Raw genomic sequence first — 25,470 nt, 5'->3', positions numbered from 1 at the left:
CAGCTGTTAAAACAAGGGGATTGCTGCCCACATGAAGTCAATGTATGAAGTTTAATCTTACAATCCTCTCCACCTTCCTATCTATCATGTCACCCCTCTTTTAACACTTGGATGTCAATCCCCTTGTTTTAACATCTATGCTTTCTCCACAAAGGTCAGTTAGCCTGACAATGCCTGTTTAACATGGCTGAAAATGTTTGCTCTCTTGTAAAATTGTGCTGAAGATTGGTTTCACCTGCTCTGTTTATTAATGCAATTGATTAACACTAATTAAATTTGTTCATGGATCTGCAAAATATTAAAATCTTTTGCAGATCCATGTACAAATTTCTGAAAGGGAAGTCCTTCAAAAAATTTTCAGGTGATGTACAGTTTTCTATTATGACACTAGATGCCTTAGATCAGGGGTGGCCAACAAGTCGATTGCGATCAATCGGTCGATCGCCAAGCCAATTTTGGTCGATCGCTCACGATGTATTGACTTAATGTATTATATTTGTAACCGAATGCAACAGTATGCATGCAGTTATGACTCGACTCATAAGCAGTGCACCTCATACTGAAACACAGTGTATAAACAATATGTATTTGACACTTCCCCTCCCCACTTAGACTATGCCTATGACAACAAGTCGATCGCAACACATTTTTAAGATAAAAAGTAGATCTTATGTACACAAAAGTTGGCCACCCCTGCCTTAGATAATTAGTGTAACTAAAAATCTCCACAACATCAATAATTTCTTAGAATAAATTATTTGAAAACTATAGGATTAGATATAATTTTATAAAAATTTAATCAGTAAGTCCCAAAATGTTAATGTCTTCTACAGATATATAAAATTAAGGTAAATATAATTTTAACGATAAATACCAGATAATAAAAGGTGATCCGAATAAACATTTTCTGAACACTTGCGAGGCTTGTAATGTTTAACGGCTTCAGAAATGGCTTCTATGTGTCTTGGCGTGGTTCCGCAACAACCGCCAACTATATTTACAAGACCATCACGTGCAAATGCCTGAAAATTATTTGATATAAATGCCATGTTAAATATTTATTAATATTAGAAAAAGTAATGAAAAATTACTTGTAGACATTCTGCCATCTGCTCTGGAGTTTGGTCATATTCACCAAATGCATTTGGCAAACCTAAAAATAAGTAAAAAATATATTAATTAACATTGCTGAATGCTAATGAAAATATTACTGTGATTGAATATAGAAAAAAAGGGAGATGCAAATGTCCTGTTTGCACCTTCTGCAGACACTTAGGCTTGAGACCACTTTTGAATACATGTCATATATTCCTAATACAAATTAACACACTTCTCTTTAATAATACGAAGAAGTTAAAGTTTTTTAAAAAAATATTGCGGGCTTGGCCAAACCATAAAAAGGCCATCTTAGTGCTAAGGGCGGAAATAATAAAACAAAAATTAAACGTACTAAGAATGTCCAAATTTGTATAAAAATAAAAATCTGGGATCCTCAGAAGTCACTCTACAGAATCATAGTAATCAATCCAGTGACCAGATCCAACCACTGGCACGTGTATGTAAACTTATTAAAATAAGGCAAACAGATAAATATTATGAGACAAAATATTACCTGCATTTGGATAACATATAACGAACGAAGTGGTGTTCTTGCCGATTGTTTCGATAAAGGGACGCATTTCGACCGCACCCAAGGCACAATTTAATCCGAGACTGTTTAAAAAATGAAAAAACAAATTGTTTGTTTTAATTTATAAACAAATTAGGAATACGAAGAGTAATTATAAATATTAATTCTTCAAGTATTCGTGATATTTATTTTTTAGCATTTTCAATTTGACATTAATAAATTATGAAAGACTAATATACAGATATAAACATATAAAGAATATATTCAAATATTCTATAAAATACAGGGAAAATAAACAAAATCTACGAAGAATCAACAACATGAAACAAAACACACTAAAGAACCATAATTAACTCCAGAAAAAATACTTTAATCAAAAATACTGGAAAATAAAGATTATTTACTTTTGTTTTTGATCTTCAATGGATCTTCTTCAGGTCTTGTGTTTCTGAATTGATATGCTTTGGAGTTAATTACAGTTTTTAGAGTGTTTTGTTTCATATACTTATACACCAGTCTTGAGAAATCTTGGAAAGTATCAATAATAAAACAGAAGTTCGTATATAGTCAATTGGAGCCTCTAGCCAGTAAGCTATCTGAATCGAGTCTCAATTTTCATCTATCTTACAGAGTTCTCGAGATTAATGAAGGACAGACAGCCAAGAGATGGACTACAGTTGAAAAATCTGCAATTTTAAAACCGCAGCCCAGTAAAATTAGTTACTGGATTACAGTTTCAACAATAATTAAAATTATAAGATGAATTTTGACAAATAATTATTAAAAATTTAATTCTTCCTTATATACTTTATACAGGGTGTATCAGTACAGCGGTTACAAACTTCCAGGAGAGAGAGAGTGTACGTGATAGATGTCACTACACCAGCCAAAGATGTCTCAGCATTTTTGCTGTACTAATAATAATAAACAGGTTTTCTCACCCTGTTCATATCCTTCCTTTCTTGTGTTTTGTGTCGTCACTACTGTGCCAGGAAAGCGTTTCCGACCATGCATTGCTATGTGATTTCCCATCGTCTAGGTGTACTCTATCTCTCCTGAAAGTTTGTAACCGCTGTACTGATACACCCTGTATATTATATCTATCCTTATATTTAATTCTTCCTTTAATCCAAATTTAATACTTCCTTTTGTCTTTCAAAGTTAAAATTCTAAACAATTAAGGTCTGCAATCAACACTTTCTCATAAAATATATTATGGAATTAACTGGATATAACAGATTTATCTTTAACCTCACTCTCATTTAATAAAATTTTAAACTTTTAAAATGTTAATTAAAATTTAACAAAGTAAATACAGTAATATAAACTTTTAAAATAAGTATTAAAAATTATTAATAATTACCACATAGGTTTTACATGCGATACGCTTATTACAAAGGCTTCACAAGTCTGTCCAGATAGCGTTCTTCCACTTTTATCAACGATCGTGCCCGATACCTATTTACAATGTATCAATAATTAAAACAGTAATTAATATAAAACAATTTACAACTTTTTTAATTAAGATAATTAAAAATTAATTTTTCATTTGTGACCAGTCTCTGGGAAAATCAAGGGTTGCCACATATGGGAGGTTTAATAATGCTAACAATACATTTAATATTTTATTAAACGTATATTATATTTTTTATTTGTGCCGTCGTCGGAAGGACGCCCCGTAACGTTTTCCATAGCGAGCCTCTAATAAAAGGTCAACTCTGCCGTAAGATTGTTATTTTCGTAAGGTGTGAGAAAGGATATTGAAAGACTCATTACTGTATAGTCTTAAACTGTTTACTAATTTTATAATTATTGTCCTGGCAATTCTAAAAATTAAATTTCAACAGTAGTTTGTTAATGATAAAGTTACTACTTTATCAATATTTAATATACAATTTATACAGAAAATTGTAAATTAAATATATAGTAAGAACCACAAGTGAAAACAGATACATACAGAAATTATAATTAGTGACAATAACAATTAACTTTCCAAGATTAACAAAGAATAATCAATAATTCTATGAAAAATTTTCAAAAAATATTAATTGTAAGATACTTACAAAAACAGGAACTCTCTCGTAATTTTTTTCAAATAAAGTTTCGACGGCAAAGATTGCAGCCTTTCAAACAAAACAACAATAATTAAATTTCTGTTCGAATTTTTAATTATTATTAGGTTAATGTTACCTATGGTAGCGAACGTGGCGGCTCGTTTCCGAAACAGTGGGGACGCACGTTCTAACCTAACCTAACCTAACCTATTCTAATAAATTACCCCTATTGTTATAATTTGGTTGGCAATAATTATGGTAATTTATTAGAATAGGTTAGGTTAGGTTAAGTTAGGTTAGAACATGCGTCCCCACTGTTTCGGAGACGAGCCGCCATGTTCACTACCATAGGTAACGTTAACCTATTATTAATATAAGTTTTTGAATATCTTACAAGTTGGTAGGTTAGAATGAATAAAAAAATTTAATATGTAGTAAAAACCTAACTGTTATTATATTTATACTATTAACTTTCCTCTATATTATAGGATAAATAAGTAAACAAGATAAGTATTTATTTATGTAGTAACACAATGGTAATTTTTGTGATTTTTCTATGTATCATTGAAAAACATACTCTTTTGGTACATTTAACAAACAATTACTAAATGAAAAAAGTGACGCTCGACCGACATAGGAAATAATGTATTAAAGTATACTTCCGCAATTATACTTTCGTTAAAAAATAAATAAACCAGCTTGCTACAGGATCTTTTAACTTCAGTATAATTTTATTTGGATTTATTAATATAAAAGTTATATAGAATCAGAAAATTTTTCTCACAGTACGAAGAGTAAGGCATATTTATTGAATAAAATAAAAATTTATATATTAAAGTTTAATTAAGACAAATTATATATTAATCTAAAATAAAAAATTAATTAGCGAGGTTGAAGCCGAAGTTTCGAACACAAAAACGTGTACGTCGGACGTTTGGCGCCGCTTTCCCGTAAGCCTAGAAGTTTGACAATGGCGTTTGGAATGTCGAGCACGATTCCACCGACTTTCCAAACACCATTGTGAAACTTCTAGGCTTACGGGAAAGCGGCGCCGAACGTCCGACGTACACGTTTTCGCATTTAAAACTTCGACCTCAACCTCGTTATTAACAGAAAAAAATCTTGAAAAAGTTTTAGAAGTTTAAAATAGGTATAATTTTGTTAGGTAGTGTTGCCAAGTTAGGGATTTTCAAGCTAAATTTAGGGATTTTGAGCATAGGAAATAAGAATTTGCAATTAGCATTTGTGGTTTTTTTCTCCAATATTTATATTTCAATTAAAATCTTATTTATCATTTTATTATGCTATTTACTACTTCAGTTGTTTTCATTATTTTTTCTAACCTAATCTATAAAAAAAAATAAAGTTAGAGTGATATTTTTATGACTAATAATAGCAGATATCTGAACATTTCAAACCAATTAATGAATTTACATATCAGATATATCTCGTATAATGCTATTTTCCATAAAAATTACCCACTTTTACACAATCACCAATTAACAAGATTTAGCAAAGTATGCTATACTTTAAGCACAGTAAAACCGATAACACATCAAAAAATATTTCAAATAATAAAGGGTCATTATTAATTTTAAATCAATAATTATCAAAACTATATTTATACTTCTAAATTTTGTTTATTTTTATAATCTATTTCTAATGAAATTTATTGTCAAAAGTATAAACAAACATTTCACTTACATTTTTATTTTTTGCTTTGTTGCAATAAAATCAGAATAAGATTTAAAATCAATTGAAATTTTAAAGAAAAGTCGAAGACTGTTAATAAAATTGTTACCTTTGCGTTTGCCGTGTCAAAAATTGTTTCGATTAATAAAATATCGCAACCGCCGTCGAGAAGACCACGAGCTTGTTCGAAATAAGCTTCGACTAATTCGTCAAAATCTTGAAATACAAACAGAAATACATTTTTTTTCGTGCAATATTCTTTTTATAAATGAAGGACTAACAAGACTGATATTAACTAATATTCCTATATTCTGGATATTCTACCGAAGGAGAAATGGATAGAGTCTTGTTTGTAGGACCCATCGATCCGGCAACATATCGAGTTATACCTGTAAGATTAGTTTTAAAACTTTTTCAAAATAAAATCATTAATAATAGTAAAATGTTCTTATCAAAAATTAAAATACTTAACCTATAATTACAATATATATTTTATCTTGATGCTAAGTCACATTTAAATGCATGGAAAAGGTTATTTGGAAAGAAATGTGAAGTTTTTCATGTAACTTTGTGTTTTCTTTAACGGACAACTGTTCTATTTTAATTATTCTGTAATATGCTCTTACAGCAAGATGTTTATTTAACGTTTAATTTACTGTCTTAATGTGTATGTTATCTTCTGTATCCATCCATCCTCCTACTGGCACCGGGTGATTATTTGTTATGTTAGACGCAGCGTGGCGCCTATAATCTTGCAACACGACAATGCTCGTCCACACATCTCGTGTGCAACTGGAGAGGCTCTGCTGAAGTTTAAACCTATTCCACGCCCTCCTTATTCCCCCGATCTTGTGCCTCGCAATTTTTATTTTTTTTCCTCTACTCGAGAGAGACCTCAAAGGTAATCATTACACCTTGGATGATGAGGTGAAGGCAGCCGTCGAGTCCCGGATTCGAAAAAAGTCGGAAGAATTTTTCGGTGATGGAACGAAAAAACTTGTTACGCATTGGGAGAAATGTGTTAGCCTTAACGGTGACTATGTTGAAAAATAAAGATACGATTTCGAAGCTTAAGAATTGTACTTTAATGTACTTTTTGCCCGATCTTGCTATTTGTTTTTGTTTGTGTTCTACAAGCGTGTGTGCATTACTTTTCGGCTTATCCTCGTAATGTCGTCGTGTTTGTTTTTCTTCCCGTGCTTCGATTAAAGCATTAGTCTGTTGTGTATTATTAAATAAATTCATAAAATGTATCTTTCAAACACTATAATATAAATATAAATTATTATATTAAATTTGTTTTTAATAACAAACCTGTTTTAGTAAATATATCATTGCATGCTTTTCTAGCAAGTTCTGCTGCTTCTCTATTTAGTCGATAAACCTGTAAATAATTAGCGAACAAATTAAAAATAGGAATATTTTTCATGATTTAAACAGAATAATTAAATAACATAGTGATTATTTTTTTATGATACTTCATTTTACAAAACATTAGTTATTTAATACCAAATGCTCCATCTTATAATCGGATTGTGCAATAGAAGTACTACTGAAAGTATTCGTTTCTATGATATCTGCACCAGCTTCAAGATATTTCTGGAAAATTTAACATTGAAAATAATAATAATATTAAAATATTATTCATCTAATAGTGTAAAATAATTTAAAGTAATTACCTTATGTATATTATAAATAATATCAGGTCGAGTTAATGTCAAAAGATCGTTATTTCCTTTTAAAGGTGACGGATGATCCATAAATTCGCTACCTCTATAATGATGTTCTTGTAAATGATACTGTTGTATCATGGTTCCCATGGCACCATCTAAGATCATAATTTTCTTTTGTAATGATTTGTAAATTTCTTCTGTAATTTCTGAAAATAAAACATATTAATATTATATAAATGATTTATTATCTTGAATGAATATGAGTCTGGCAACTGATTTCTCTGTCAATAAGAAGTAGAACTCGCCGTGTACGGCATTACAAAATATTTTTGTTCCGAGCGCTTTCGACGAACGTATTTCCGTCGTCCTCGGGAGAATAAGAGATTTTTATATCGAACGCGAATGTTCGAAACAGAGAAGAACACATACAAATTTAAATAAAACGATTTTTTGGACGACATTCGATACGAATCCATTACGATTTTCAAATATGTACGATGTTACGAACGTGCTGTAATACGGCGCATGCATGGTATTGTTTTCTCTGTTAAACTCTCCCAAATAATCTGATTTTTTTGAAAAATATTTTATAATGCACTTTGCTCAATTGAAACTTAGAAATATAATTAATTGTATTTTGTTTATTGATTATATAAATATTAAATATTACATAACAATCAAAATAATTTATCCATATAAACATTATTAGTGCTTTCTTTTAATGCAATTGTATTAATTTCTCTCTTTGCATGCTGTCTCAATTTATCAACTTGTTATAAATGTAAAAGATAGCAAGATGAAAATTACTTTTGATTCTATAAACAAATCAAAAACAAAATTATAGTTAAATGTAATCAAAACAACTTAATTAGCTTTCATACATTAAGAAATCTTATTTTGGAATAATTGTATTTATTTGCTGTCTTCTGACAAAAATTTGTTTAGAATATTCTTGGCTTCAAAAAATGTTCATATGATACACACCACTCCACAGGTACAACAGACACAGAACCAACTTCCAGTGTGTAAAAAACAAACACTGCACAAACGTTTTCCACTAATAAGTTCTTCTACCCCCCAAGCACTTGACACTAAATTAGAGCAAATAGAAGAGTTAGCCATTGCTCACAGTTACCAAACAGTTTTACGTTGCTCAGTGGATAAATTCCATCGGATGCCTCTAGAATCCATGCCCAAGGTAGACCTCTATAACAAATCACGGTGGAAAAGTGGAACAACAGTGTAACCTACCAACCCTTCCTACATTCATTATTTGCAAAAATCACCAGGAATCATGAAATTCATATTGTTTTTCAAAGGTTGCTGGCTATTTTTACCATCCTTCGAAATGGAAAGGACCCTCCTAACCCTAGCAAACTTCCGACATAGACAGTGTCTCTATCAGACACCAGATGCGATAAGGACCTTCTGTATATCGGGTCCACTAAATGTTCTATGAGAAGAAGAATATAATAGCATATCTCAGATGTGCAACATGCCAGAACATTCACAGTCTTCTCTATGTGTACGGCAGACTTGGAAATAGTTGCAGACTTCACACAGGTCAAACTCCTCTTCACAACATGCACACAGAGCATCTCAGATGGTTGGAGGCTATAAAAATTTTTAAAGCTAACTTTGAGTCATCCTGTATAAATTTTAAGGAGGAAATTGTGTTTGAAAAATATTCATTCTTTTAGGATGAGGAGCATAAATTGAAATAATAATCAATTGGAGACCCGGAATGTTAACAGCTAGGATGGAGTCCCAATATTCAAAAATTTTCAATATATGAAGTGATGTAGAGAATAATAATATGCCACCCCTCTTTGATTTTGACGGGTAAGAGAAAATAATTGAAAACCCATTTGGTTAATAAAATTGATAACATTACCTAATTCAAAGACTACTTCTACTCTGTCTAACAATATCTTCTTCATCTTTTAGCATCATCTGCCAGTGTCATAGTCTGTCACTTCTTGCTTGCTTACTGTATCTCTTCTTTCCTATCTGATAATGGCATTCCATTTATATCTGTCCACGTCAGAAATGGTCTGTTAATCAGGTTGAAAACGTTAGTGTTTTTCTAACCTTACCTACTGTTAAAAGGTATGTGCCTTTATTTTTACTGCTTGCTTTATTAAATAAGATACTGAAATTGTAAATCAAAATAATGATTGTTGCAATAATTGCTAGTCTATTGTTATAAACTATCTTTCATTACAATGAGATTTTTAACTTATCTATTTTGTTCCTTTGTAAAAGAAATCTGAAATGCATTTGTATGAATAAAAGATTCTCTCAGATTCCAAGACGGCTTTGTGTTGATAATATAGAAAATAATTGATTCCTTAACTACATATTGTAATTATAATGTTAAACGATTACTCTTGATAACTGAATAATCGTTTACTGAAGCAATTCATTCATTTTGATCTGTACAATTCACAAGAATAAAAACAATAAAGTTACACTGTAAAACTTCTGTCCAGTATATTGGTCAGCAAGGATATTCTGACAGTTCATGTATTTACATAATCACTCCTTCAAATCCAATTCTGACCTTGACAGCTAAGATCTCGCCTCCATCTTTTACTCAAACCATGATATTTATTACACAAAATTCTTTCATAAGTCCGGCATAGTAACAATTTTCGGCCTTTTTGAACTTCCGATGCAAATGTGTCATCATCTTTTAGAAAGATTAGGAAGAATAAACGTTCTCGAAAGCACTCTCTCTCCTCCTATGTATGAATCAACAGTCTTGATTTCTAAATTTAAGTTTGATATCTTTACGTAATCTTGTAAAAGGAGTCACGTTAGATATTCTGTAAGTTGGGTAATGATTTCATCATCAAGTTTACCAAATTTAGCATTTAAATATCATAATTCAATTGTGATTTAATAAGTAAACATGCAAAAAATTTTTACAAAATATATTTAAGGAAAATAAGTAGAGAGAAAGAGCGTAACGAGGATTAATTAACTAAATAATGAATGTAAAACTCCATACAATTATTCTGCCAAACAATTGTGCATCATTATTTCCAACATTCCTTTGATCAACAAAGAGGAGAGAATCCAAATGGGATACACGAATTTGCTAATGTGCAGTTAACACGACAGAAAAACTCGGATTGCAGTAACGTATTTTATTTTACTGTATGTTAATTTTATAAAATACACGTGTTATTTTTAGATGCAATTCTGAAAAATCTATTTGTATATTACTATTTGATAATGTCGAAATAGTTTCAAAATACGTCATTTAACCGTACAAACGTCATATAATTTTATCTATAATCTATACACACACACACACACACACACACACAAACTTATAAATAGTTAAAGTTCAGGTTTGTTGTAGGTTATCAATAAATTCTAAAAACTTTCCATTGTTATAGTTACAAACAATAATTATAATGTAAAAAATGTAATGAAAAAGCATACATAAACAAAAGAAATGAATGAATATTTTATAGCTATGTTTAATAATTACACAACTAAACATTTATTTCATTTAAATACAAATTAAATGCTATTTTTAAATACAAAATGTAAAAAAGAACAGTAGATCTGAAGTTGATTTTAATAAATTAAGTAAGAGAAAGCTGATAATTGTTATTGATTTTGAAACATTCTGATAAATCACTCAATTTAAAACTTAATATATATATATATATATATATATATATATATTTAAACAAAATTTATTTGCTGATTAAGACTGATTTTATATAAATAAATTTTAAAATTAAACTAAGTATTTTAATATAAGTATTGCATCGATTTTGTTTGTTTTATTTAATCGATAATGCAATTTCAAAGTAATCTTTAAAATAGGTATTGATGATTTTTAAAATTATATTCTCCATCATATATATTAAAAATTGTCTAAGTATACTGAAATTCTAAGATTTAAATGGTTCCAAAACATAGTAAAGCATAGAAAGTTTGAAATTATCTTACACTTCACAACCGTCGACCATCCTTTAGAGGTTCTTCTTTGCTAATACATATGATAAATTGATTAAAAATCTCTCTGGACTTAATTGTCAATTGTAAATTTTTGTTAATATATGCTGGGCTGGAGTTTTAAACTTTATTGATAATTTTGCAAGAATTTAGTGGCAGAGAAGCTTTCAATCAATTTGCAGATGAGCAGAAAAGAATTTCTAAAGAAAATCAATCTGCTAATGTTGAATTGTGTTCCCATGGTTGTGAGAAGCCCATTTGTAAGACGACTAGAATTTTTTCTTTCGCATATTTCTTGGTTGAGTGAATTTTTTTTAATAGATTGCTATCGTTGTTTAAAATATCATGAAATTTTTCACAAGAATTTGTTAAATATTTCACTAATAATATGGCTTTCAAAATTTCAACACTTAATTTTGATTTATCAGACGTCCACACTTTATTTACGGTAGAAAAGACGCGTTCACATAACATGCAGCAAACAAAATGTTTGCTCGTTTGGACAGCCTGTGAACACGCGCTGCTCTGTCGCTGTAGCTGCAGCCCCAAACCATTTTCTGCCGGTCTTTGCCACGAACGCAAGGAGTTTTGTCGCCACAGCATTCCGAGCCTGGATATTTACAAATCTTAACAAGACCAAATTATTATGGCACGTGTACCATGAACACAAACTATAAGCATTAGAAACATTAGGTTGCATTAAAAAAAGGATGCGCAAATCATAGACTACAAATCTCTATCTGCCACGAGGCAATCTTTATACGACAATCCACGTAAGAACGCTTCGTCACAATACAAGCAAGTCAACCACAATATGTAGAAAAATATATATCTTTATTTCTTTTTATAATCATTTAATGTTAGACCTATACTTTATTTATCATAATTACAGTATATGTATTTATATACGATACTATATTTTTAAATTACGTTTTTAATTACAAATACACAAGAAATACAGGACATTCTACATCTTAAAAAATTAAATAGTATCACTTATCAAGTAACGATCCAATTTCGAACATCAAATTGAAGCTAGATCGGAAACCCGACACGGGCTTACGAAATATGCCAAAAACATTCGTATTCTAAATAAACGTGTTTGCCGAAAATGCAAGAACGGCATCGAGATTTTTACCGTTTTGGTTTAGTTTTTCGGAAACGTATTCCGTAATCGAATTTCATACACTTACAACATTACGCGTAGATCCCCGCATAATTTACGATAATCTTTTAGCAAACCACAAGGCCTTTAAAGTGCAAAGACAAGTTCCGGGAAACATACAAACCTGCCTTCTGCCAGCCCGCCTCGGAATTACGTAAGGTTTTTATAAACTCTCACAAACACAACACGTCGTAATGACTAACGAAAGAAAATTATTGGGACGCAATATTTTTCTGTCAAGTAAGTATTGCATCCCAATAATTTTCTGTCAACACGGTAAATGTTGACAGAATCATTTTACGAGGTCAATGGAAAAATGGAACATATTTACTTTCTCGAGTGCCCGCCCATCCACAATTATCTGTATACACACCCACCTATACCTGTGTTGCGTAAGGTAGCATAATTTACAGACAGCCTCTAAATACCGAGTCAGAAAATATTTATAATATACCTGATCTTGACTTATATAAATCCTCCATATTTTCTACACAAAATTATAGACAAATTCAGAATATGGCAATTTATGTTATCCTGTAAAAGAAAATATTAAAATATATTAGTTTGTGGACTTATATTTATATAAAAATATAAAAAATTACTGAGAAATAAGACAATTGTGTAACAAAATGACTCTATGAAATAAATATTCACGTGGTTAAATCACGAGAAATGGATCAATATAAGTGACAAGGAAAGATATGAAATTACCTCTTACTATAAAACTCAATAAAACGTTTCAAAGTGTAATAAAACGTCCAAGCAGCATGAAAATAATTAACCAAATGTTCATTCATCTTTGATATTTTAAAATAAATTATTTCCTTATCTCAATTGGAAACGTTTCAAAGATAAAAAGCGCCATGTGTTTATCACGTGATATAAACAAATTTTTAAAAAATTATTACGAAAAGCCGATTTTATCAATTTAAAAAATATTTTTCGAAGTATTTTATAATGTATGCTAATAGTATATTATAAACATTTTAATATTTTCGCAAAAAAATTTGAAATATAAATATCACGTGGTCGACACTCTGCCACGACCACGTGTTGACACACGGTTCGCCATTTTGTATGCGTCGTTGTCGAGTTCGTCTCGTTATGTCAATTTACCGGTGTTGTCACGTTGATTATCGCGTAAATTTATAGAAAATAATATGTCTCCGGCTCCTAAGAAGCGTGGACAACACGGCAGGAAGACCAGTGACGTAAGAGGTCGAGATGAGGAGGAAAGTTGTAAATTTCAAGGAAAGGCCCTTTCGAAAAATGCGGGAAGAGCTAAATGTCGCGATGATATTTCTCCGAGAAATGATCGAGAAGAGAGTGAAGCTCAAACTTCAGAAATATCGGATGTACATATTTATTTTTTTCTGTTGCCAAAATAGCACGAGGATTTCAAATGTATTAAACCGCATCGCTCCTAGTTTCCTAGTTAAGCCACCGGAGGGCACTTTGAGCGATTTCTGCTTTCGGAGGAAACGCTACCACGCCTCGGTGCCTCGACGTTGTCGTCGGTCATTTGGCTCTCCGTATATCTTGTTTTGTACAAATCGGAAATGGCATAGAATTGTCGCCGAGACTATAAGATATTGGAGATGGCCGATTGAGAAAATTCAATATTGCATTAAGATGTGCAATGTCAAATTTAATTTGAGAATTCTCTCGAATTAAATTCGACTCGTGTGGTAAACGACGACGACAGAACGTGCACATTTGCCGTTACTAGTAAATCCAAAGATGTTATGTCGGGATAGAAGAGTGCGTTTCTAATTTTTCCAATAAGCAGTTCAAAATAGATTATCGTATGTCACAATTTTCATTTAGAGATACATATTATGTAATGTGCGTATAAATTATGGTGATGGCAGTCTTAATTTCTATCTTCGACACCGGTGAACTTTGCTGCACTAGAGCTATGGTGGCTAACTTAAAGCGGAAGTAGTTTAACTGTCTTTTAACAGAGCAGCTTTACTAGGAAATACACCCATTATATTTTGTTCTAATTATCAGTTTGTGATAGGGTTGCCAACTGTTCGGAAATTCGGTTACTTTTTTAAAATTGTTTGGAAATATTCCGAAAAAAGACGAGGAGTTTTTCAGAATATTTCAAAGTTTTTTAATTACCCCTTTTTCCTCATTAGAAGTTCCATTAATTGTAATCTGAATTAGTTTCATTTCCATTAGTTTACTTTTTTCCTGTTTTCTATTTTTGTCTCCATTCTATGAACAGTAAGAGGGCCCGATTTAATAATATTTATTGCTGCCAACCCACGATGGCACCACAAACAAGATGGTGAAGGATGGATTGTCTTGGAGTATCTGGAAATGAAAAATTTCTGGAGGTTTTCAACCCATCTGGATTCATTACTGGATCCCCAGAGCAGTTGGCTGACACCTTAATTGTTTGAGCTATCCAGTTGTCTGATGATGGTGATTGTCAAGGAAAGAAAGAAACATTCCTAAGATTGTAGGTTTTCTTTTGCTCATCACTGTTTTTTAAGTTGTATTTTTCTCTTAATAATGTGACTAAAGCACAAGAGATGGCTCTTGACATATCTAAGATGAATCATCTATAAAAAATGTCCTGGGATCCACTCTAGATTTGAATCAAGCTTCCATTCCAACGGACTTAGAATGATAGGTTGCAAACCATCTTGAAGCGTTTTCTTATGTTTATACTATTACTTGAACACTAATACAGATATACTCTGCTTCATGCAACTTCATTTAATGCGGTTTAACTCGTACAATATGTATTAGAAGATTCAGTTAATATGCAATGATTCGTTATAATGCAGTCACCACAACTATAAAATTTAAATATGCCGACGCTTTACAGTATTCAGTAATAATATAATTTTGCGTTAAATTCAGTTTTAATTAAATTGGTTACAGAAAGTATTTTTATTATTATTAAATTGATGATAAAGTTTTTATTGGTCTTTCAGGAATTAAATACGTTTACAAAGAAATACAGCAAAAGAGCTTTAAATACTAATTGGGATAAATATGAAGAAAAAACAGAGACGTCCGAAGAATTGGCCGGAATGGACTTTCAAACCGCATTGAACTGTTCGAGTAAATCTGTTTTTGATACTCACTTTTCTTTTGTTTTATTGTTGTTTAAATGTGATTGTGGAGAAAAATTGGTACAAATTTTTAAGATGTTTCTTCATAGATACCAAGGAATTTATTACAGAATTTGTCTGTGTTGTGTTTGTATCTCTAAGTTCCTGCATAAAATGAATTATATAGTGAAACAAAAACAAATGTTTTTAAGATTATTGTGAATGGATTAAATTCTTACTTCAATTTGTGCCGAAATAACACGTATTTTGCAAAATTTCTCTGAATTACTGCACTATTGCATAATTGCTACTATAACCTCAATTGTCTTGAATGTAGGAGATTTAAGACATTCTAGAATTCTTTCTTTATGAAATCTGTTGACTTATTGTAGAATTGTAACTTTGCTTGGACTACCTCTTATTTGTAATTTCTCTTTCAAATATTATACTTGCATTACACTTTTGAAATATAATTGCACTATTTCTGTTGTGTGCTCTAATCTGTTTTGATAGAAACCAAATTTACATGCAATTCATAAATATTTTCATAAATGAAGCTTCACCTAATCATGCTATAGCGAACACACACTATATATACAGTGTACATAAACAGTAATGGTTTTCAAAACTTTCTTATGAGAGGGCTGGAATTAGGATTATCATATACTGTATTTTGCCACATATAATGCACACCCACATTTTTGGCCCAAACTTTCGGGAAAATCACCTTTCATTCATAATCATAAATAAAATTAAAAACATTTATACAGGTACTACTTGTGTATAATGCAAATCCTTATTTTTCCGTCACAAATTTGGGCAAATAAGTGTGCATTTTATGCGGCAGAATATGGTAATTAACTAGAATCTTGTTACTCGAGTAGGGCATTATCTTCTTGCCCTTCTGTTTAAGAATATTCAGCAAGATATTTGAAAAGTAAATATGTAAAAATTATAAACTGATTTTGAATTAATTTATAGATATTAAATTTCAATTGGTAACAAAAGAAGGTTCTGTATGGTTTGATGTTTGTTTGTTATATCTTTTGCCTATTACCTTTGTTTGTTATAATGTATCTGATGATTATTTTTTGTTAAAAATAACATAATGAAATTATATTCTTATAGTTACATTCTCGCATTTCAGGTAGTGCTGTTTCACAGCTGAAGCTAGAAGAAGAAAAAACTTGGGATGAAGAATTTTTAAAAATTGATTCAAATGATTTCACTTCCATTAACTGCGATAATTTGATTCAAGCCTTAGAATGCATTCCTTTTCACGATAGAATGGCTATTTCTGAAAATTTTTTTATGGTAAGTAGTTACAGAATCCAGATTTATCAGCTCTATTTTGTCATAAGGCAATCTCGTAGAATTATCTTGCAGATTGTCTTGTGAATAACAGTTTTAAGCTTATTAAATACAGTTGTTAGATGATCAGATGGATAAGTATTGGCCTGTTATTTTGGAAGAACCAGATGTGAAACTTGGTTGATATTTTAATAATTTATAAATTAAAATTTTGATATAATAAATAAAACATGGGATGAACTCCAGACAGATTTTCATGGATGACAGAGTCGTATTTACTCTTTTAACTGTTTTCGCCGCAACGTAATACCGTAAACAAGCATTCTCAATGATGAAATGTATTATAAATCTGTATAGAAATCTTTTAACTAAAAACAAAGTCCAGAAATGTGCATAAAGTTAAAACATTCAAACTATGAACCAAATATTGAATTGTAAGCTTCAAAATTTGAACTTTAAGGTGGCACTCTTAATGCATGTAGGTTGCCGACCACTGGCCTAGCCCACGATAGGCATAGAAATAAAATCTTGTTAATGCCCAAGGATGGAAACTATTTAATAAAAATATTACTACAGAAATAATCTTTTTTGTAATAATTTAATTTAAACTCTATTCTATGCAGGCTTCTTTATGTTTATTGTTACTGTCTTGACTGTTTAGTCATGATTAGATTCTTTACCGAAGTTAATTTTTATTATTTTGAGTCGTTATTTCTCTGTTGTAACGTATATTTTCAACTGTGGATTGCCACTTACGGATTTAAAAAAGAAATTATAAACATAAATTACAATATTTTCATATAATTCACCTATACACACCGGGTTAATACTAATCCAATCTCCCGAAAAACCTTGTAACCGGTGCAGTCCAAGTTGTTACGCAAACGTTTTCAGACCCTCACTAGGTCCTTCTTCAAGCGAAATTTTCTTTTTCGACCGTTCCATCGAATACTATCCTCCCAACGGATAAAAATTCAAATTGTCCGAATTCCAAATCTAAGGAAACCGCGTGCTATCCAATATTCCAAAGTTTTCGTCCGACGATCACGTGCTTATCTTCGTGACGTAATCATCCAACGTCAGTCTGATCGTAACTTTTTTGATGCGACTTCTCCTTAAGGGCCCTTGTTTTATTCATTTGGCCCTCACTGTTTCGAACCGTTGTCTTGAATTAGAGCCTGCCACGCTAAAGATAGCTTCATCTCGTCCTTCGAATTGATTGGTTGGGAGTACTCGAAGGCTTTACAAATCTCCATTTGCTCCAACCATCTGAGGTGGTCCGTGTGGCGAGTGGTGGTGATGAGTTTTGCATTCGCGAAGTCCGCAGATATTTCCGGGTCCGAGGCGTAAATCGCAAGTGCGGTGCTTTTTCTGTTAGCCCCAATGTCTTGCTGATGTTCCTTCCATCTAATCTCCACTGATCGTTTCGTGGCGCCGATGTACATTAAATTTCTATCAAATCTATGGTCCTTTAAAGGGACCGCGTACACCCCTGGTAGTTTTCTTCTGTCCGGTTCATCCTTATCATTACGTAGTATTTGAAACATCGACGGGCATCGTCTGTATGCTATGCGTATTCGTTGTTTTTTCGCGATACTTCTATATAACGATGCCAACCTGGGGTTGTAGGTTACTGGTACCATTCGTTGTGTTAGCTCTCCCATGTCGCCGTTGGGGGGTGGCGTCCTACTTGTGTCATCTGCATATTGCCTCTCCAATCTCCAAATTAATCCATCAAATCCGTGCTCTTTTGCCAGTTCCCGCAGGTACCTCATTTCCTGTTTCCGTGCTTCCCGTGTGGAGCAGTGCGTGTGCGCCCTTCTGACCAAAGCTCTGAACGCCGCGATTTTGTATTGGTAGGGGTCACAAGAATCCGCAGGTATGTAAGTCGGGAAATTTGTCGTCTTGCGGTATATGGAGGTATTAATGCTGTTTTCCCCTAACTCTATGCTCAGGTCCAGGAAATGTACCGCCGTCTCGCTATGCTGTTCAAGCTCAACGTTGAGGCCATACTAGTTGTCATTAAACCGCTCTATGAATACTTTGATGTCTATGTCCGTTTTCCATAGCACGATGATGTCATCGACATATCTTGCATATATGCTTATGTTGTTGTAGTACTGCGGAACTATCCTCTCTTCTAGTTGCTGAATTACCAGCTCACAGAGGTCGCCCGAGACCACACTGCCCATGGGTACGCCTCTCCCCTGGGTGTGGGTAATTCCTCCAAATTGGAAAATCGAAGAGTAGCAAATCAAGTGCGCCAATTCCAAAATCTGATTGTGTAATCCTTCGTCGTTTACGTGTTGGAACAAAAAGTCTCTAAGTGCGCAAAAACATGGCGGTAGCTCGATGGATGGGTAGAGGGATCGGAAATCCATGACGGAGATCTGCTTCGGGCGTTCCGTGCTTCTAAGAGTTTCTATCAATTCCCCAGAACCGGTTATCGAGAATCGGTAACCCTGTAAGTATGGCGCCAATATATTATGTAGTGCGGTCTCCAATTTACGTGTAGGGGCGACTGCTTTATCCACTACTGGTCGGAATTTGTGCCCCTGCTTATGGGTTTTTGCGAAAGCAAAGAGCTTTGGTGTGTCGGGGGCGTCCACTACAATGTCTTTCATACCCAGTCTTGCTGCCAGTTTCGATTTCGAGAAGCGTTTAACTCTGTTTTGGAGCTTTTCAATCTCGTCGCTTTTTTGAACCATACATCTAGTATCGTTAATGCATTCGCGTAGCCCTGTTTCATATGCAGGAGATTCGATTCAAAGACGAACTATCCAAAGCAATTAAATGGTTCCGGGCCAACAACATTGTTTTACTCAGAGCGGATAAGACCAACGAGTTTGTGGTGATGAGGAAGGAAACATATGAAACAGGGCTACGCGAATGCATTAACGATACTAGATGTATGGTTCAAAAAAGCGACGAGATTGAAAAGCTCCAAAACAGAGTTAAACGCTTCTCGAAATCGAAACTGGCAGCAAGACTGGGTATGAAAGACATTGTAGTGGACGCCCCCGACACACCAAAGCTCTTTGCTTTCGCAAAAACCCATAAGCAGGGGCACAAATTCCGACCAGTAGTGGATAAAGCAGTCGCCCCTACACGTAAATTGGAGACCGCACTACATAATATATTGGCGCCATACTTACAGGGTTACCGATTCTCGATAACCGGTTCTGGGGAATTGATAGAAACTCTTAGAAGCACGGAACGCCCGAAGCAGATCTCCGTCATGGATTTCCGATCCCTCTACCCATCCATCGAGCTACCGCCATGTTTTTGCGCACTTAGAGACTTTTTGTTCCAACACGTAAACGACGAAGGATTACACAATCAGATTTTGGAATTGGCGCACTTGATTTGCTACTCTTCGATTTTCCAATTTGGAGGAATTACCCACACCCAGGGGAGAGGCGTACCCATGGGCAGTGTGGTCTCGGGCGACCTCTGTGAGCTGGTAATTCAGCAACTAGAAGAGAGGATAGTTCCGCAGTACTACAACAACATAAGCATATATGCAAGATATGTCGATGACATCATCGTGCTATGGAAAACGGACATAGACATCAAAGTATTCATAGAGCGGTTTAATGACAACTAGTATGGCCTCAACGTTGAGCTTGAACAGCATAGCGAGACGGCGGTACATTTCCTGGACCTGAGCATAGAGTTAGGGGAAAACAGCATTAATACCTCCATATACCGCAAGACGACAAATTTCCCGACTTACATACCTGCGGATTCTTGTGACCCCTACCAATACAAAATCGCGGCGTTCAGAGCTTTGGTCAGAAGGGCGCACACGCACTGCTCCACACGGGAAGCACGGAAACAGGAAATGAGGTACCTGCGGGAACTGGCAAAAGAGCACGGATTTGATGGATTAATTTGGAGATTGGAGAGGCAATATGCAGATGACACAAGTAGGACGCCACCCCCCAACGGCGACATGGGAGAGCTAACACAACGAATGGTACCAGTAACCTACAACCCCAGGTTGGCATCGTTATATAGAAGTATCGCGAAAAAACAACGAATACGCATAGCATACAGACGATGCCCGTCGATGTTTCAAATACTACGTAATGATAAGGATGAACCGGACAGAAGAAAACTACCAGGGGTGTACGCGGTCCCTTTAAAGGACCATAGATTTGATAGAAATTTAATGTACATCGGCGCCACGAAACGATCAGTGGAGATTAGATGGAAGGAACATCAGCAAGACATTGGGGCTAACAGAAAAAGCACCGCACTTGCGATTTACGCCTCGGACCCGGAAATATCTGCGGACTTCGCGAATGCAAAACTCATCACCACCACTCGCCACACGGACCACCTCAGATGGTTGGAGCAAATGGAGATTTGTAAAGCCTTCGAGTACTCCCAACCAATCAATTCGAAGGACGAGATGAAGCTATCTTTAGCGTGGCAGGCTCTAATTCAAGACAACGGTTCGAAACAGTGAGGGCCAAATGAATAAAACAAGGGCCCTTAAGGAGAAGTCGCATCAAAAAAGTTACGATCAGACTGACGTTGGATGATTACGTCACGAAGATAAGCACGTGATCGTCGGACGAAAACTTTGGAATATTGGATAGCACGCGGTTTCCTTAGATTTGGAATTCGGACAATTTGAATTTTTATCCGTTGGGAGGATAGTATTCGATGGAACGGTCGAAAAAGAAAATTTCGCTTGAAGAAGGACCTAGTGAGGGTCTGAAAACGTTTGCGTAACAACTTGGACTGCACCGGTTACAAGGTTTTTCGGGAGATTGGATTAGTACAATATTTTCATGATAAGTAAAGCAAATTCCTTATTGTTTCGTTTTTTATATCCACGTCATCTTCGGCATTGTTAGTCTTACTTTCTTCGAGATTGCTGCTTTTTCTGAATTTGGCTCTATTTCGTGAAACAAACTTGGAGCCAAATGCAGGTATCCATTGATTAACATGGTTAATTAATTCCTCAATCTTACTGTACATATCAAAATTGCATTAATCAGACTACGGTATCTATGCTAAGTAAAGACGGCAGGTAAAGCCGTGTAAATTAAAACTTCTGCTGTATATATAAAGGGATTGCCACAATTAGTTTCATGCATTAAGCAAGGGATACCTGTAGTATCTGGCAATTCTATATTATTTTGAATTTCTGCTTGTTTATTTTCTATTTTAATCAAATTTCTTATAAAATAAAATAATCAACCATTCCAACTTCAGCAAAAATTCTTTAATCCTAAGAACGTTTTCAAACGCATTAAGCGTCCATCTTCAGTTACATCTTTAAATTAAATATGAAATTCGAACTTTCGAAGTTCGAATTTCATATTTAATTTAAAGGTGGAATGATTGATTATTTTATTATGGATTATGGAATGCTGAAGTTGGAATGGTTGATTATTTTATTTTATATTGTCTCTTCAGTAAGGAAATATAGTTTTATTTATTCAAATTTCTTATGTAAATGTATTTAATTTCCAAGGTATTCGTGAGATTTAAAATGCTGTATACAGCATAATCCAAAATATTACCTTTCTATACATCTTTGACGTATATTTTTTAATTAAATAACAAATAAAATTAGTTTTTTTTAAATTTAATTCTGCCTTTTTCTCTATATGACCAATCCCTTATAGGAGGCCGGCCAACAGACCCATTTACTCTTAATTTCATAAACAAAACAGCCTCTAGAATTTAGTATTTTATGTAAAAATATGTTATAGAAGTGGTATAAATTTAAATTGATAACAGTCAAAAAAATTGTTTTAATGGTTTGTTAGGGGTTAAGAATAATTTGGGCTAAATTTTGAGGAATTCTGTTTTTACTTTGTATAAAACCTATCTGGATGCCTGTGAGATCACTGGATAGGTGCTATTTACTTGCAGTTTATTTTTAATATTTTTATTGTTATTATTAATTAATGAAAATATCATTTTGCATACATAGCCATAGTTTATTTCCTTAATAAATTACATCAGTTATGTGGTATTTGCATATCGTGCAGAATACGTAAACCTCGGATAATTCGCAACTCGATATTTTGAAGTTGCGATTATTTTGTCCCTTGAATTTCAAATTAACAAGAATTTCCTGTACATAATTCTAAATATTCATTAATACATACATCTTCAATCATTAAAGTTATTAATAGTATATTTTTTATATTGTATTTTTTTAGGATAATATGGTGAATGAATTTAATAGTGATGCCGAATATCAAAGAAAAATCTATATTCCTCCAAAGATATCTAGAATAGTACCTAAACAAACAGAAGTTGAAAATCAAAGTCGTCAGAAAGAAAGCGATGTAAAGAACATAATAGAATCTCTTACAAATTGCCTCGTCCTCAAAGACGAAGCGAAGGATGATAAAAATAACAAAAATATGTTTGTATCCGAGAATGTCGATGACGACGACGAAACGCTAGAAATGTTACTCTCGTTAACTGAAGAAAAGCATAATTCAAAGAAAGTAACACTTCCTTCCACTTCAGGTAAATATATTAACTTTTTTTAAAGCTCATTTAAATATTATTGGCAAGTGGTGAGGGACAGACCACTTTGAAAGATTGTGTGTTTGTAAATCTCAAGATAATTAAATTTTAATTACAGAAAGTACAAGTACAAATGTACAATTAGAAAACAAACCTGCAGATAAAATATTAGGTAAGTATCCAAATCAATAGAGTTGTTAATCTTGTTTTAAATTTACTTAAATGCTCAATTAAACTTACGATTTATTTAAATTTGTGTTTGATTATTGTTTAATATTTTGCCGAGCACATTCTATTATTTAATAAATATACATTATCTTCCAAAAAGAATGCATGTTAATTATTATCCAAGAATGTTATAATGTACATTAGAACATTGAAAAACAGTTCCAAGTTTCATACTTGCCCGTTACGGTTTCTCGATGCGTTAACCTCTTGTTATTCGGCACGTCCGACCGACACTCAAATTCTTCCTGTGCTCGCTACGGTATAACATTGTCGCTCTTCCTGCAACGGCCACGATTCTACGGCTTCGGTAGGTTTCTCGTGTCGCGGCGATTCCGACTTTGCAAACTTCGGAACGTACGGCACCTTCTCTACCGCGGAGCCATTGCTTTCATTTTCGGCACTTCCTAACGATGGCGGACAAGACATTCGAATGCAGACGGGAAATGAAATTAGGACGGTTACTCGGTCAATTAACATACAGTACATTGCATACTTTTCAGAAGATAATTATTATAATATAATTACAGTAATTTAAAATAGTAGCATTTACTTAAGACGGATTTTAAATGATAACATTTACAAAAATATTATTTGTTTTCACTTATTTTATATTGATAGTTCTGTAATCAATTTTAAGATCAGTGTTTTAGTTTGGTATGCTTTATTTACAGAAAATTCAGATACGAGTTTGAATGACTGGTTGGACAGCATTGTAGAAGATTAAAATTAACTTATTGTTAACTCGGAATGATGTTTTATCTAAAAAACAAAAATTATAAAGTTAATATTTAATAAATTATTTACATTTCAGATCTAATGTTACTTCATTACACTTGTATATAAAATAGTAATTGTTCTTTATGTATTCTCTGTGCGAAAAGACTTAAAAATTCATATTTTATGAATAAATATATTATTATTTAAAGATCTTCGTGCTCGTCGTATATTTCATCACCCTTGCAATATGGCAGCCTTGCAATTTTTGTTTTGTTTTGGTATGGAGGGCCGTTTTAATCTTACCCAACACGTCGTCAGTTTCTGAAGATTTCCACAATTTGGGCTGCCGGACTGTCTCGACACACCAGGTACAGATCGCCCCGGGTTCTTCAACAGCCCGAAATCGATCTCAGAGCGGTAGACCGAGGTCTTAACAGCTCAAACATCCAGCCATCACTTTGTTATACCAGGTGTTTAAAGTATAACAGGTAGCAACACTTCCATATAAACAGTTTCTTATTGTACGCAGGACACTTGCACATAAATTGGTTTTAGTTGGTCTGCAATGTACTGTACCATATCTCTTACACAATATATTATTTCACGACTGGATTTTAACAAATCTAACCAAACTTGGGCCAAAGGTTATACACATAACACATAGGAAAGACGGATGGGAGGCCGACAAAGTCTCGCTTGGAACGACTCGGGGCCGGTTTTGGTAGGTACGCGGTGCGTGCATGCACGCTGGCGGCCGATAGTGCACCAAAAAATATATAATTTTTCATACTGTAAATATAATAATCAACTGGTTCCTGCCGGTCGTTATCTAACTCCTTTCGGGGGAGACCTTTCTGAATGATGTGTAGTTAATCGGGACATGCCACCCCCCAAGCTTTCTATATTTGGTCTCGAGTTTCGTGTATCGAACTCCGTTCTCGAGTTAAGGAAGGACAGTCATGCGGACCGACGACAGTGGGAATTTATAGGTCTTAAATTTTTTCAAATTGCAGCCCAATTTAAATAAACAAAGAAATTCGTTGTTAATTTAAATAAGTTTTTATATACACATATTCATATACCAAATAAGAAAAATTTCATTTTAATTTGTAGCTTGTATTTCATGGTGGTGCAGAAAAGGAGCCTTTTCCATTATCAGAAATTGCTTCAACAACAGCTACGGTGAGAAACTAAATTCATTCCACATTAAATAAATGTTCTAAAAACTGAAACATGAGAAATAATTTCCTCAGGCTACAAAATATTAAGTAATCATATCATTTATCTTGGTTCCACAATTTCAAATGATATGTCTGCAAAGACTTCAAGTTTATTAAACATTAACTAAATATCTGGTCAAAAATATGCTTCTTCCGAAATTCGTTAAAATTTTATTTTAAAAAATTTATTACTTTAAATAAATAAATTATTAGTTCTTGGAAATAAG

The 25,470-nt window shown here is 33.3% G+C and overlaps 2 protein-coding genes across 2 annotated transcripts in view; one reads left to right on the top strand and one right to left on the bottom strand.

Annotated features, from left to right (window-relative positions):
• The window catches only part of LOC136979298 (methionine synthase-like), a 41,206-nt gene extending 28,162 nt beyond the window's left edge, over positions 1-13,044 (bottom strand). The window contains 12 exon segments of the mRNA XM_067275241.1: positions 875-1,022; positions 1,092-1,153; positions 1,613-1,713; positions 2,994-3,088; positions 3,694-3,753; positions 5,486-5,592; positions 5,673-5,765; positions 6,691-6,760; positions 6,886-6,975; positions 7,056-7,255; positions 12,647-12,726; positions 12,904-13,044. Coding sequence (XP_067131342.1) covers positions 875-1,022; positions 1,092-1,153; positions 1,613-1,713; positions 2,994-3,088; positions 3,694-3,753; positions 5,486-5,592; positions 5,673-5,765; positions 6,691-6,760; positions 6,886-6,975; positions 7,056-7,255; positions 12,647-12,674 — 1,054 coding nt within the window. The 5' untranslated portion in view covers positions 12,675-12,726; positions 12,904-13,044.
• A 215-nt stretch (positions 13,045-13,259) lies between these two features.
• LOC136979291 (cell death regulator Aven-like) lies at positions 13,260-24,116 on the top strand. The gene is made up of 6 exons (XM_067275233.1): positions 13,260-13,547; positions 15,144-15,273; positions 16,411-16,577; positions 22,763-23,078; positions 23,197-23,250; positions 23,978-24,116. Exons 1-6 carry the CDS (start codon positions 13,353-13,355, stop codon positions 24,028-24,030), a joined length of 915 nt encoding a protein of 304 aa, XP_067131334.1. The 5' UTR covers positions 13,260-13,352; the 3' UTR covers positions 24,031-24,116.
• Positions 24,117-25,470: the final 1,354 nt, after the last annotated feature.

This window comes from Centruroides vittatus, unplaced genomic scaffold (genome assembly GCF_030686945.1).
Source record: "Centruroides vittatus isolate TY-2023 unplaced genomic scaffold, ASM3068694v2 contig_602, whole genome shotgun sequence".
NCBI classification, from domain to species: Eukaryota; Metazoa; Arthropoda; class Arachnida; order Scorpiones; family Buthidae; genus Centruroides; species Centruroides vittatus.
The sequence above is the reverse complement of the archived record's forward strand: the minus strand, read 5'-3'. Positions and strand labels throughout refer to the sequence as shown.

Coding starts and splice junctions, on each gene's coding strand:
- LOC136979291 (XM_067275233.1), top strand. CDS start 13,353: ATGTCTCCGGCTCCTAAGAAGCGTGGACAACACGGCAGGAAGACCAGT. Junction 13,548..15,143: donor AAACTTCAGAAATATCGGAT/GTACATATTTAT, acceptor TTGGTCTTTCAG/GAATTAAATACGTTTACAAA. Junction 23,079..23,196: donor AACACTTCCTTCCACTTCAG/GTAAATATATTA, acceptor TTTTAATTACAG/AAAGTACAAGTACAAATGTA.